Source organism: Eschscholzia californica, unplaced genomic scaffold (genome assembly GCF_041429995.1).
Source record: "Eschscholzia californica isolate CP2 unplaced genomic scaffold, dmEscCali1.0.p SCAF_1, whole genome shotgun sequence".
Lineage (NCBI taxonomy): Eukaryota > Viridiplantae > Streptophyta > Magnoliopsida > Ranunculales > Papaveraceae > Eschscholzia > Eschscholzia californica.
This window is the reverse complement of record NW_028238198.1, coordinates 61998882-62013238: the sequence shown is the minus strand read 5'-3', so window position 1 is coordinate 62013238 and position 14357 is coordinate 61998882. Positions and strand designations below refer to the sequence as shown.

The following is a 14357-nucleotide window of genomic DNA, read 5'->3' as shown; positions in this document are numbered from 1 at the left end:
TTTGTGTCAAGAACCCTAAACTATGTTCAAGTAATACTAAAATATAGGGTTTGTAGTGTTATCTAATTTGTCTAGGTTTTGCTATAAAAATGGCAATTCAAGCCCTAGAGAGATAGAAATCTACCTTAGATCCAAAGTAAACCAAGCTCCACACCAAGAACAACAAAGAAAAATCACCAAGATTGATGCCTCCTTCTTCTCCTTTACTTGCCCTAGTTTCCCTCTTTAGAATCAAGCTCCCTCTCTCTAACACTAATGGCTAAACTAAGAAAATGAAGAGATGAAGAAAGTTGGGGAACTCCCACACTAAGAACCAAAGAAATAAAAAACCACCAACACCTTGATCTACCTCTTCTTCTTCTTGGCCTCCACTCACAAGAGCATCCAATACCCGCCACCCCCCTTTCTCTCACTAGCTCACGGTTTAAGGGATGAAGGTGGAGAAGAAATGGGCAGTAGGTTTTTTTTGGCTATTAATAGGTTTATGGGTTGGTGCTATAGGCACCCACTAGATAAATAGGGGCATTACATGGTTCCCTTAATAGGGAAGTTTAGATGTACCAATTTTGGTCTGGTTTGGACGTCCCCTCATCAAGGAATTGAGAAAATATAAACTAGTTTCTATTTTCAACTATTTCCTTAATCTTATTCAAAAGGGTCTTTTAGGAAACCAAATTTGAGTGGGACTCTTATTAGGGTTCTATATAATGACCCTTAGGGAAGTGAATATGGTGTGGAATTTCTCTAAGAGCTTTCTTACTCTTAAACATCAAGTAGAGATGAGAAAGTAAGCTAATTCCCAAAAGCTATCAACTAGTCAAATAAAGAAGAAGTAGTTCTTCTTATTATCAAACCACCATTGGAGTTCTAGCTAGCTTACAAGGTGGGAGATTAAGTAGACCATTCGGTGTCCCAAGTAGAGGAGCTACAATTGGAGCTCTTGATCTTCTCAAAACGATTGGAGAGGTTCGAGGAAAAACTAGCGATTAAGGTAATTGATAGGCCTAAAAATAGGTCTATTCCCGCAAGTATACGGGGTCAAGTTATAGTATGTTAGTAAATCGGGAAATCGTCCCAAGGGATAGATAGGCACTTCGGATATAGACGGCGCGTTTAGCCCAATAATCAAAATGTCAATAACTAACTTAGAAAAAACACACACACACCCCACTCATAAATTTGATGATTGATTGGTAAGAAATAAGAAAACAAAAAGAACTAACTAAACTATCTAAGTGAGAGGTGAGAGAGATTCAGGAGAAGAGTCGCAAGAAGTCGGATAAGATTCGGGTGAAAGTCAAGTGAGAGGGATACTTTGGTTCACAAGATTGATAACGATTTCTACTAATTATCTACTAGAATGGAAAGTTAATTAACTTCACCCACATACATTGACACTCCAAAGTATAATGCGTCACAATAAGTATAATCGATCACAAGTTACTATGCATCGACTATCTAGCTACGTACGCACTATCTAATTACGTATCAATGAACTAATATGACATTCCAAAGTATAATGCGTCACAATAAGTATAATCGATCACAAGTTACTATGCATCGACTATCTAGCTATGTACGCACTATCTAATTACGTGTCAATCGACGATTAAGATCGAGGCCTCTAATTCATAAAATTAGACGAAGTTTATTGAACTCGCATTTAAGAAATAATAAGTAATTCATCATAAATCAAATCATGCTTCACAAGTATTCGAATACAAGAGTTAACTAAAATATTGAATGAACAATAAATGGAAAAGAAAATGATGAGAGAATCCCCCTTTTTCGATGTGGTTCGAGGCTAAGATCGTCGGAAAATATGAGTTTTTAGTTGCAGCCGATCTCCCCTTAGCAAATTTTGGGTTCCCCATAACGACCATCATCATCTTCTCTATTTAGAACTCAACCTCCATTAAAGCTATACCCTAGTTTTCTCTTTCTAGAAATCTTCAACCAAAATCAAATCAAACCACATGGGAAGCAAGCCAAGGATGAGGGGAACCAAAGCTCTAAGGTTTCCGGTCAAGAAAGTGACCAGAAAGTATAGAAAAATCCGGCCAAAGAAAGCTTGAAATTCCGGCCAAGAACCATGAAGGTCCGGCCAACAGCTCCCGTGCACATTCCTGCCGTCCCGAGCTGGTAGCTGCTGTCCCGAGCGTGTCCGACCTGCAGCCGCGTCCGTGAGTGAAGTCCGAGTTGCAGCCCGAGCTCGCGAGTTGCAGCTGTTTCTGCTTCCTTGCTGTCCGCGCGTGCTGCTGTTACTGGAAGCTTCCGGCTGTTGTTCCGCTTCAGCAGCTGCTGCTGCTGGAAGCTTCCGTCCGAGCACGGGAAGCTTCTCGAGCAGCAGCTATGTCCCGCCCTTTTGGTCGCATCCCGTGCACACTCTTGTGCCGGCCAAAGCTTGGCCGGCCTCCTTCTTCCTCTCTTGCTCTCTCTATCAAACTCTCCTTAAGACTCAAGAACAAGAAAACCCTAGTTTCCTCTTTGCCTCCTTTTCTCTCTCTTACTTTTGGGGAAGAAGATGAATAGTCCTTTGACCCTTTTCTCTAACTTGATTAAAACCCTAGACTTAGTCAAACTTGACTAAGTCTTTAGACCACAAATGGGTGCCCATAAAATCCCTACACATTTCTTCTTCTCTTAGTATTTCTTGGGCTTGGACTTGGTTTTCGGCTTTGATTTATAAACCAAGAGGGTGCCTCTAGCTTCTTCTTTACCATCTAACTTCAAGACAAGACTTCGGCTTCTTTCATTCACAACTTTCCCGTCCGAACTTCAAATTGATTTCCGTTTTCACCGTCGGACTCGTCATTACCTCCACTTGTAATTTGATTTGCTTGAAGTCATTTTCTCTTATTTTAGGCACATGAAATGATAGTGATAATTCACTCCTTTTATTCCGAATCTCACGCTTGACTCCAAAATAGGTACCTAACAAGAAAAACACATAAAATATTATTGCTAACACTCGAAAAGCACTAGTTAGTCTAAGTTAGGCTCTCCAAATGTGACATTTTCGTGTCACATCAGTAATCTCTAACTCTTAGTTGATTATTAGTTTATGCATGTGATCTTGGGATACTAATGTTAGACATGTGATGTCTGAGATTCCGCTAACAACATTAGTAGACACCACCAATCCCAACAGATCAATCAATCTGGTTCAATTAGGAGTCGTAATGCTTAGCTAGAAGCCGTTCCGCGGCTAACATAGACCGGGTCCTACAACGAGTTGGACATAAGAATGATAACTTGAACAGTGAGAATAGACTGATGGGAACTAGTATATAGATGGATATGATCCAGTCTGATGATACTAAAAAGGTAAAAAAGAATCGGGCTCGAAAGAGAAGTCCGGCAAAAGCACACTTTTTGGGTCGGGAAGGGAATCCATATAAGGGATTCCCCTTATGGGCTGTTGTGGCATGCCACACTAAAGGGCAAACCCTAATTAGAGTTTATCCTAATTAGGGAATCCCAGAAGAATTAAACTCTTTTTGTGCCTATCTTTTCTAAGGGACCTTTTAGGATTCCTTATTTGAGTAGAACTCTACTAAGGTAATGCCTATATAAGGACAAGTTATGAGTTCAGAAAAGGTGTGGAAATTTCTCATAAGGAAATCACTCTCTTCACACAACTATTGTAGAGAGAGGATTTTAGAGAAAAGACCCCGTTCTATCTATCGAAGTCTAGAAGAAGAAGTTCTTCATCTCTACCTTCAAGAAGGCCCTAGCTGACTGAAAAGAGGGAGTTTAGAGTTATACATTCGGTGTCTCGAGTAGAGGAGCTACACTTGAAGCTCTTTATCTTCCGAACACTGGTCTGAATTTAGTTCGTGGGAAAGCGAATAAAGTTATTCTTCTTCCTTCTAGTTCATAGATTAGTTCATGTATAGATCTTGGGCAACTTAGTGTTAATCATATGATGATTGAGATTCCGCTTACAATACTGGTAACATTATTAGGATATGTATTAGATACATCTAATTCCCAACAGTGGCATCACGAGCCGTTTGCATGAAACTATCTTTGGCTAGAACGAACTAGATCCAAACTTGAGATTGATAGACAGAATTGTTTGAATAAATATTCGGACAAAACTTTGATTATTTTGAATTAGATTTAAACATGATCAAACATGTATTTGAAAGAGCTTCAATGAATGAAATCATTAGATTTTGATGTTTTTGAAAAGGGTTTTCGGAAACGGATCTAACGGATTATAAATTTTGAAATTTCAAAATCATGAAGTTTTGGTGTTGAATAATGGAAAAAACAACAGTTTTTAGGAAGAAGAAGGAAGAAGAAGGAAGAAGACAGTCGGTTGGAGGTTTTTGAAAAAATCCAAAAACCTATAGGCCGGACCGGCTAGCTGTTGTCCCGAGACCGAGAAACACGGGACAGAAAGTCACAGTCCGAGTAGGACCGGGATTCCTAGTCCCAACAGGACTGGGAGTCCGAGATTATCGAATCTCGGACATCCCAGACGCGTGTAGGACGCGTTTGGAAAGTCCCAGTCCGAGACGTACGCGTTTTACGTGTTTCACCCAAGGGTATATGAAGATCTAGGAAATTCTGAAGAATCGGTTATGCAGAGAGAGAAAAGAGGAATCAGTTTAATCCTAGGTATTTTTACCCTATAAGTTTTACGTGTTTCACCCAAGGGCGGCGTTTTAAAACTGTCTTTCCTGTAATATTTGGAGGTATGAAATGGTCAAAAAGTTGTTTTTGTTTCAGACGTGTATTTTTGTAAAGCCATAAACTCTTAACAAAATGGGCTTATACGTGAAAAACACAAAACAAGACCCACTCTGACAAAAGCAAGAGAGAACAAGAAAATGCAGAACTATATAGGTCACAGTTTTTCTTTCTTGTTGAAACTAACTATATAGTTCACAGCTCAGTTATATTTCAAGCTATTACACAATGTGCGACTAAAGGCCCCGGGCCAAACCGCTGTAAGCCCCCGGCCAAACCGTTGTAAACCCCCGATTTAAGCACACATTGGGAGAGGTCCCATGTGCAATTCAGGTGCCTACAACACTTCGACCAGGGGTCTTTAGCCCCTCCCGTTTTGGAAATGTACAAGAACAGCAAATTCAGCAATAGAACATACTAATATCTTTCACGCCATTGTCTCCCTCTCTCAAACTTGGGTAAAGGTGCTTTTTTGTTTTCGAAAATCATACTTTAAACCTAACTCAAAATCTGAATCAATCAATTAATCCAACCCACACTTCGTTCATCTGACTAGTTTGGATGTCTGACTCGGACTGAACCTTGAAATTGAGACTTAACTTGATCAGTGGAACAAAATAAGAGCCGAAAAACAATCTGAAAAAGATCAATTTGCCCCCAAATGATGTTTTAGATTCAAACAAATCAATTTACCTTCACTGTCACATAAAACAGAAACCAAACATCATCACAAAATAAGCACCAAAACATCTTCGTCTCTCTATATAGGGCCTACACCAGCAGACCATTAACCTTTCAGCATCAAAAAAGCAGATCAAACTATAAGTATCTGTCTCTCTCTCTTTCTATTACTCTACTATATCCTATGTTTTAAAACTCCAGTCAAATAGGAAGAACTAACTGAAGTGAAGTTTCTTTGATACTGGAATAAAATAATCCATCAACAGAAAAACATAACCTCTCTCACAGATTCCTTAATCTGTGGGAGAGGACGAACCACAGAACTTCTCTCTCTTGTGTTTTTTCCACCACCAGCACGGCTGCCACCAGCACCGCCACCAGCACCGCCACCGCCACCACCAGGGACCGATGATTCACTATCTCCAAATTCACCTTCGATGTAGTAGCGGGCTCTGAATGCACCTAAATGTGCATAGTAAGCCGGAGGAACTGAAACACAATAAAACATCTATCGTCAGCACTTAATAAGCAATGTAAATGAGATGTGAGAAAAGAAATGAAGTTCAAGAAGACAAAAAAACGAACCTACTGATACGCTGCGGGTGCACCTAGCATACCTGAAGTATATTCAAACAAATGATATTATTATTATTATTATTTGTAAATACCTTATCCGAAAGAAAAAGAAAAAACAAGGAGAAATTTTAAAGATAAATTCTTAAACTTACGTATAGCAGAGGCTATTAGTCAACATCTGCAATCCGTCAGAAGTGAAGTTATTTTCATCAAACAAAACATGGTAGTGGGTGGGCCTGCTAGTACCCTACAAATATTTAGGAGAAAAACGATATAAGAACTTAATATTGTGATCAAGTATTATAATACTTTTGTTCAATATTGGCAGATTTAATTACCTGAATGCCAGCGTGGCTACAGAGGTAAAAGTCGAACTCAGATGGATGGCATATGGTCGTGTCAACGACAGTGCCTAATACCAATATAAAAATTCATGTTAAGAAATAATATTGTTTCGGTAGGAGAAGGGGAAGAAACTTCTCGTGTTAAAATTCAATGATTTAAACCTGGTAGAATGTTCCCGCTCCTATCAGTCATATTCTTATCATTATGATTAGAAGGAAAGAGACGAGTGTGGTGTCTCTTCTGCACAACTACAAAGGTGATTCGAGGTAGGTAATTTGGCTCCAACGAATTACATGCCTAGGCATACGGAAAAAATAGACTCGTTAAAACAGAAGGTAAGAGAAAACTGCGCGAAAATGACAGTCGTTATTTTAGTTTAAGATAGATTAGTTATTACCTGTCGGATGGCATCGATTTCATGAAGCAGAACTTGAGCAAACTGGCCTTCACTGACTCCATCTCTGCAACGATATAGGATACAGTTGTCACTTATAAAATTCGAGAAATACAAAAAGGTAAAAAGAAATGTTAAGTTTTTAAATGTTACCTGTAGAAGACAATCTTAGAAGGCTTTAATCCAGTTGATCTCCTAAAAGCAATGAGATGGTCCCTGAAAAACGACAGAGAAAAGAAAGCGAAAGATGAGAAAAATTGAAAACTAACCCAAACACCATTTCACTTGGCGTTTTAAAAAGTATTACCGAATCATTCCGCTGTGAACTAAGCCTTTTTCCGGATCTTGCACTACTTTGTACAGGTCATTTATCAATTCTACCCGGTGAGGCTGAGCGGAAACCAGACATCTATATTTAGATACTTCCGGCCAGTCCATTGATGCAACCACCTGCAATATAGACATTCGATAAAGCTCATGATCCAACGATGAGTTATTTATGTTCATAAAGATAGAGTTGAATGACAAACCGCTGCAATTGAAGGACTGGAATCTTCGCCTGGTGAAGGATGAGTTACATCAGCTCCAAAAATGATTGTTGTTTCTTCAGAAACAATCGGAATTCTTCTCATTACAGCATCTTCTAGAACAGTGTTTCGCCCTCCTACCTGTCATTCATTCAAGTAGTATTAAACTAATGTGTCATATTCAGAATGAAACAACATTTATAACTTGCAGAAATAAAATAGACTACATACTCAGCAAAAAGTTAAACCATAAGAAGATGGAACTAAAAATTCAATGGACAGACCTTCACGTTGATCTTCAGAGCAACGTTTTCAAGATACTGCTTGCTAAGCTTCTTTGCCTGTCTGGGTTGGCAGCATTGAGAGACAATGCCTAGTTCCGTTTCACATACCCGCTTAATTATCCCTGTAAAAAGAACAATGAGAAAACATGATTTCAAATTTGCAGGCATATGATAACCTACATGTCAAATTAAGGTGTTCAGCTCACCATAACTTCCCGTATAATCAGGCAATATGATTATGAGGAGCTGCAGTCGTCTCCCTTTCGAGTTAGCAAGAGCCTCTCGATGGAGATTGGCAAGAGCTGACTCGATTTGGTTCGAACGTGCAGACCGAACCGGAACTACAGGACTCCCGCTAAAAACCTGACAAAATGAAAAGCATTGGTAAATTGTCTTTGACCAAAAAGCAACAGGAAGAGGGGCATTTACCATTCCTTTGCTACAGCACATGCCGACCAGTTCCTTAAAGAATCGGATAGCCTCATCTGGTCGCATACTGGAGAAGTTGATGCAGGCCCAGCAATCAGCTTTTCCACCATTAATCATTTTCTGCACACAAATTACAATAATGATATTCTGATGAATCTGATTGAAAATCGCCTGCTAAAAACTTCAAAACTGATAAATACTTGGTATCAACATAAGATGCTTAAAAGCTATAAACATCTAGCTGTGTTCAGAAATGAAGGTACTGAAAATTGATGTGATTTGAACTATGTAAACAACAAGTACAAGACTTCCTTGTCTGTTTACTTCCTATCATCCCTTGCAAAGTAATACAATATTGAAAACGAAGGCAATTAAAATTGAAGATAATTCCAGCAAACTAAAAATCAGATAAATGTCTATTTGTTTTACCGAGTTGATCATATTCCACTGCCCAACACGAGGCTGAACTTTAACTTCCCGACCAGTATCATGATACCTCAGCTGAAGCACAAAAAGAAGAATTTGAAGATGAAAAATTAGTATGAAAACACTAACTTAAATAGCAATCTAGCACCTAATAATTACCATAGGAGGAGGCAAAACTCGAGCATTGTTGATGGTTGTAAGTTTATCAGTTACACCGATCCCAAATTCCTTAGCATAGCTATCGTTCGTGTAATTGTTGTAAGCCACCATCTGGAAACGCATATTATGTTCAATTAGCTAAAGTAATCACTAAAATTACCCAGAAAGGCTAGTGCTAAACAGAAGTATTAATACCTCTCTAACAGTCCTTTCCCTTTCCGCTGGCCGCTTGCAAGCTGCTCTCAGGAGACCTGTTACCTGTTTCTCATTCAATTTCTTGGAGAATCTCTGCCCTTCAACAATTTGGCAGACCTGTCATCAAACGGATTAGATTCCAAAGCAGATAAGCTAACTAGAATCTAAAAGAATTGAAAGAGACAAATACTCAAGGGGGAGGTGGGAAATATACACCTCCATCGGCAAATACGAAGGTCTTGAATCGCTCCCAGCTTGAAGACAAGGCAAATGAGAAAATTTTAGCGGAATTTGATATTTGTCATAGAAGTATTGCACAACTGACTCGGTGTTTCCCTTGTCCCCCACAGGAAACCTAAGCAAAGAGAACAGATAACAAATTATATTGGTTTTGGGTATAGAGAACAGAGTGTAAAACTCAAAGAACAAAAACACGGAAAGTAAAAGAAAATTGGTTCAGAAAAATTATACCCATGTGAACATAGCTATCACTATATAAGTTTGATGTATTAAGAAAACATGTATATATACTCACCTTAACTGGTTTGTTGGCAGAGTCGTAATACCAGAAATTTTTTGGCGCACATTGTCATTTCTGTGTTTGAGCTGAACTCTGACTCCTTTCAAAGCCCTTTTGATCTGCCAGGATAATGGGGAAAAAAAAATTTGTCGCTGTCAGAAACAATTAAACAAATACAATACTATCAGGATGTTAAGTTGAAGTGATTTAGGAAAGGAAAACTACAGCAGAACACTAAAATAAAGGAAAACAAGATTTGTACCTTAACACGGTCTGTGTCAGACAGAGGCCTTGAGAGATCTCTAACATTCAAATAGCTGATGACATAGTCTATGACATTGATAGGCTCATAAAACGATGTAGCTGAAACGTCTGCATAAGTTAAGCAACAAAATAAATTACACAGTGTAACTTCGTATATAATATAATGTTGGAAATACTTCAATACAATTTCAATATTATGCGTGAGAAGATGTACCTATATTTAGTGACAGTCCCATTTGGGTAGGACGGATACTTTGATAGTATCCAGTCCAACACTCTAGACCGTCACCAATGATTCCTCTTGGGCCAAGATCAGGGGAGTAAAAAGATCTTCCTACAACAGTATATCTGTGTCCACATTTCAATTAGTTAGTTAATATACCACTTAACAAATAAGAGAAACCTAGTGAGGAACATAAAGATAGATTTACTCTCTGGAAGGTGACTCCCTCAACACGACGTCGAGGACTTGAATTGCTTCTTGGGGTATATCCCTTTGCCGACCACCTAAAAACTGACGAAGGTGGTGCAAATCAGGACGAGACGCAAACTTGATTGTCACCTGAAATTTCCTTGGGGCCCTGCATTCCCACATAATATTACACAATTTAGTAGAAACCAAGCATAAGAATCAACAAAATCTGAAAAGCTACAGAGAAAAGAAACAACTTAGAAGCAAATATACTGGATCAACAAACAAACCTTCCTGGCTTGTCCTCTAACTCTATTACAAAGTCTTTTGAGTTAAACGGGAGGGGACCCGCTGTAAAGAGGCTCTTTCGACCATCATATGCGGGCTGTCTGTTACCCAAGTGTTTTGCACGGTAAGCCTTCGTTAGCTCCCCTATTATAGCCCTGTTTACTCCTCTAGATGTGACCTCAGGAGTAATCGCAACCTATACATTAAGACAATCAATTTATCACTAATAGTAGAATATCAAAATCAACTATAAAGCAAGCAGAGAAGTTGGAAACAACTATTAAACTACAAAAGATCACTTTATCTTAGTTTATATAAAACTACTTGTGTAACCTTACTCACACAAGATGAAATATGAAAAGCATTACAAATTCATGAAACGACGTATTAATCTCACATATTTTTTGCTGAACTAAGAGAACATTAATTAACTATTATATCACTAAAAACCACAGAGTGCCAAATAAATCTTGAAAGTGAAAACAAACAATAATATCTAAAGCCAGGGAAACCTGAAGAAAATGATCAGTGAAAGAGTCCAAAACATTCAACAAAAAACAAAACAAAACATTATAGGAATTTCAATTCTGCAGAAACTAAAGTTGAATACAACAACAAAAAAATGACAGTGGGCCAAAAAAGTGGGCCCGATAAATAGAATTTCGCCCCGTTTCTCTCTTTTTTTTTATTGTGCCATTGGGAGAAATTAGGCCATCCACTTATGATTTCGGCCCACTTCTTTGGGGATCACACTTTTAAAATATGAAATAATCCCAGGTAACAGTAGATGATGAAAAAGTAACATAGAATCAGAAAAACAAGACAATATTGACTACGTATGAGTATTTAAATCTGTGCATAGAAAAGCCTACAAAGAAAATGATGAAAAACAAGACGAAACTTATCTTTTCAGAGAAATGATGGATCAAAAAGCATGACTAAAAGGCAACAGTCTTCAACAAATTTCAGATCATACAGAATAAACAAATCGAAAATCAATCATGAAAAACAAAATAACATTAAGAACAGACAAAAAAAAAGACGATATGAACTGATTAACTCAACATGATGAAATTTGAAAAGGTAAAACTCAGCAAGAGACGAATCGGCAACTTAATTTCAGATCATTCAACAGAAAATAACATAAAGAAGAAGAGAAGTCTAGAAAATGCTTACATCATAGTGATAGAGGTCCTTGTCAGCAAGTGAGACAAGAAAATGGTTAGCTCTCACAGAGCAGCGAGTTCCAACAGTACCGGGACCAGGACGCCTCGGAGGATTCTGATCCTTCGTCGATGACGGCGGTACCGCCGGATGTGTTGCTGATGCCGGAGCCGCCGCTGATACAGGAACAGTTGGTGAAGGATCGGCTCGCTCAGTTAATGTAAGTGACTGCTCCAACTTTTCGGTCAAAGGAGGAACAGCTGATGAAGATGAACCGATCTCAGTTACAGAGCGAGAAAACGCAGTAGGCGGAGCAGTCGATGAAACAGTTCCACGACCTACAACGCCTCCGTTCCGTCCTCTACCTCTTCCACCGTCTCCATGAGGAAATGGAGCAGATCCTGATGAAGATCTTCCTCTACCTCTTCCTAGATTAGACATTTTCTCTCAGAAAACCTGTAAAATGAGAAGAAAATCAAAGCGATCTTAGAAAAATATGCAAATCAAGAGAGATATAAACATAGAAGAAGAAGAAGAAGAAGAAGAAGAAGAAGAAGCAGAGAACGATCGGAGAAAAACCTAGTAAAGAAGACTCAGAAGGAAAATGAGAAGACGATGATGATGAAAGAGAGAGGAAGAAGAAGATGGTCTGAAATAGTTTTGAGTGAGAGGACTGATCAAGTCTTTATCCTTAAATAGGACAAAGATAGAGAGAGAAAGATAAAAAGATGACCTAGAGAGAGAAAACTAATGACGAGAGAGAAAGAGAAAAACGTTGGTAATAAAGTAGGGATATTGTAACGCAAATGTCAATTATACCCTCAAAACCAATAAATTTTACTATTTTGACATCAAACGGAAGTACGGGAAGCGTGATTCGCCAACTTTGTAAAAGAACACAAATGGTAAGAACGTAAAATCGTGAGGGTATAATTGAGAAATGAAAAAAATAGTTGGGTTAACCGTTGTTCTAAATGCTGAAAGCAATTGATTAGAGGTTAATTAGGGTTATAATTAGTAAATTATTGAGTAACTATGCTGCGTTTTTCTCTCTGGATAATGAGAACGTTTATTATTCTCCTTCCCTAGTGATGGCTCGACTCGAGGTATATTGCCCAATCAACGTGTGTTAAGAAGGTTAATGATTTCTTTATAATTAATTGTTCTAAGAAAGATATGGTTTGGAGATTAAGTAATAATTTGTGTATTTTAAATATTTAATAAGAGAAAAATGCAATGGAGGGTGCCTAGCATATAGACTAAAATTTTCTTTGGCTTTGATACGATACCTATCTCGACTAAGTTCGAAAATAGACTACAATCACTTGGATTTTTTTTTTTGTTGAAAAGAATCACTAGGATCTTCATTTAACATATTGAGTTCGCCTATCTCGACTAGGTTCGAAAATTGACTACAATCCGTTGGATTTTTTTTGGTTGAAAAGAATCACTAGGATCTTCATTTAACATATTGAGTTCGCCTATCTCGACTAAGTTCGAAAATAGACTACAATCACTTGGATTTTTTTTGTTGAAAAGAATCACTAGGATCTTCATTTAACATATTGAGTTCGCCTATCTCGACTAAGTTCGAAAATAGACTACAATCACTTGGATTTTTTTTGTTGAAAAGAATCACTAGGATCTTCATTTAACATATTGAGTTCACCTATCTCGACTAAGTTCGAAAATAGACTACAATCACTTGGATTTTGTTGAAAAGAATCACTAGGATCTTCATTTAACATATTTACTCAATTTACAAGACAAGATAGACGGAATAATTGCACTTTGATTCGATATATAAAAAGAATGTAGACCCAAAAACGACTAGAAACTACTTGGACTTTGATTTGACTTGTTTCTTCAATCCACAATATTGCAAAATAGACTGGAAATTACTTTGACTTTCATTGACTTGTTTCTTCAATATACAATATTGCAAAATAGACTGGAAATTAATTTGACGTTTATTTTACGTGTTACCTAAATCTAAGCCGAAAATAGACACGAAATCACTTAGATTTTGATTTAACACATTTTCTCATTTAAAATACAAGACAAACTAGAAAATATTTGGATTTCAATATTGAGACGTCTGTATCTAAGCCCAAAATGGATTCAAAATTACTTTGACTTTGATTTGACGCGGTCTCAATGTAAAGCGCGAGATAGGCTAAAAATTACTTGGACTTTGATGTGATACATCACCTCAATCAAAAATTAAAAATTGATGAAAATTATTGAGGACTTAAGTTTGACCTAAAGCCCGCAACAACTAAAAATTATTTGGGAAGTATTAAAAGCGTCCTCTATAAATGTTAATGGCGCATTCTCTAAAACCAGTTTTAGAAGCGTACGAGAAAAAGAAGAGATAGGTAACATTTTGTGGAACCTTTTGAACTTCTCCAATTGTTTAGAGTTTGGATTCAGGCATCACTCTCATTAAGAGCCCAAACTCACTTAAAAGTTACTTGAAATTTGATTTGACCTAAAGCCTAAACTTAATTACTTTCGATTTTCGTTTGACTTGTTATTTCAATCGAATCTCGCACAACTTCGAAATTTCTTCGTTTTTGTTTTGACTGTCACTACAGTTAAAGCCCTAAGGTTCAAAACTCAAAATAAGCATAAATTTGTAAGATTTTGATTTGACATATTACATTAGTCACCTCGATCTAAATTCCATAAAAGAATAAGAAATTACGTAGAACTTTCATTTGCTTAAAACATTGAGAACTAGTAAGATTTTGTTTTGAGTGACATTTTGATCTAACTTCCGACAAAACATGAAATCAAATGACTTTGAATCACATTTATAAGTCATTTTGTCTCAGTTGCGTGCAGGGGCGGAGCTTTGTGCAAAATGCACAGGGCTCCAGCCTGGGGTACTATAGTCAATTTCTCTGACATTATAAAGTGAAATGGCCTTTAGCCTTGTGGCAGGAGTGTTGAATGAATGTGTCTAAGACCCAAGTTCCACTTTTCCCTC

The 14357-nt window shown here is 37.7% G+C and overlaps 1 protein-coding gene across 1 annotated transcript; it reads right to left on the bottom strand.

Moving 5' to 3' along the window:
• Nucleotides 1-5351: 5351 nt before the first annotated feature.
• AGO5 (Argonaute family protein) lies at nucleotides 5352-12555 on the bottom strand. Its single transcript, XM_086654498.1, has 23 exons — nucleotides 11945-12555; nucleotides 11378-11821; nucleotides 10204-10397; nucleotides 9933-10082; nucleotides 9716-9849; nucleotides 9500-9609; nucleotides 9253-9356; nucleotides 8934-9072; nucleotides 8718-8834; nucleotides 8523-8633; nucleotides 8367-8438; nucleotides 7938-8057; nucleotides 7715-7871; nucleotides 7509-7630; nucleotides 7228-7365; nucleotides 7005-7147; nucleotides 6851-6913; nucleotides 6701-6764; nucleotides 6465-6600; nucleotides 6297-6370; nucleotides 6111-6205; nucleotides 5968-5999; nucleotides 5352-5871 (listed from the first exon to the last, which is right to left on the bottom strand). The coding sequence occupies exons 2-23, from the start codon at nucleotides 11804-11806 to the stop codon at nucleotides 5642-5644; spliced, it is 2934 nt and encodes a 977-aa protein (XP_086510624.1). The 5' UTR covers nucleotides 11807-11821; nucleotides 11945-12555; the 3' UTR covers nucleotides 5352-5641.
• Between the last annotated feature and the right edge of the window lie 1802 nt (nucleotides 12556-14357).

Bases quoted from the DNA above. Each gene is read 5' to 3' on its own strand.
- AGO5 (XM_086654498.1), bottom strand. From the start codon at position 11,806: ATGTCTAATCTAGGAAGAGGTAGAGGAAGATCTTCATCAGGATCTGCT. The intron at 9,610-9,715 runs GTACATCTTCTC...TAACTTATGCAG, and splicing joins GGGACTGTCACTAAATATAG to ACGTTTCAGCTACATCGTTT. The intron at 8,835-8,933 runs GTGTATATTTCC...GTTTGATGACAG, and splicing joins CTTCGTATTTGCCGATGGAG to GTCTGCCAAATTGTTGAAGG.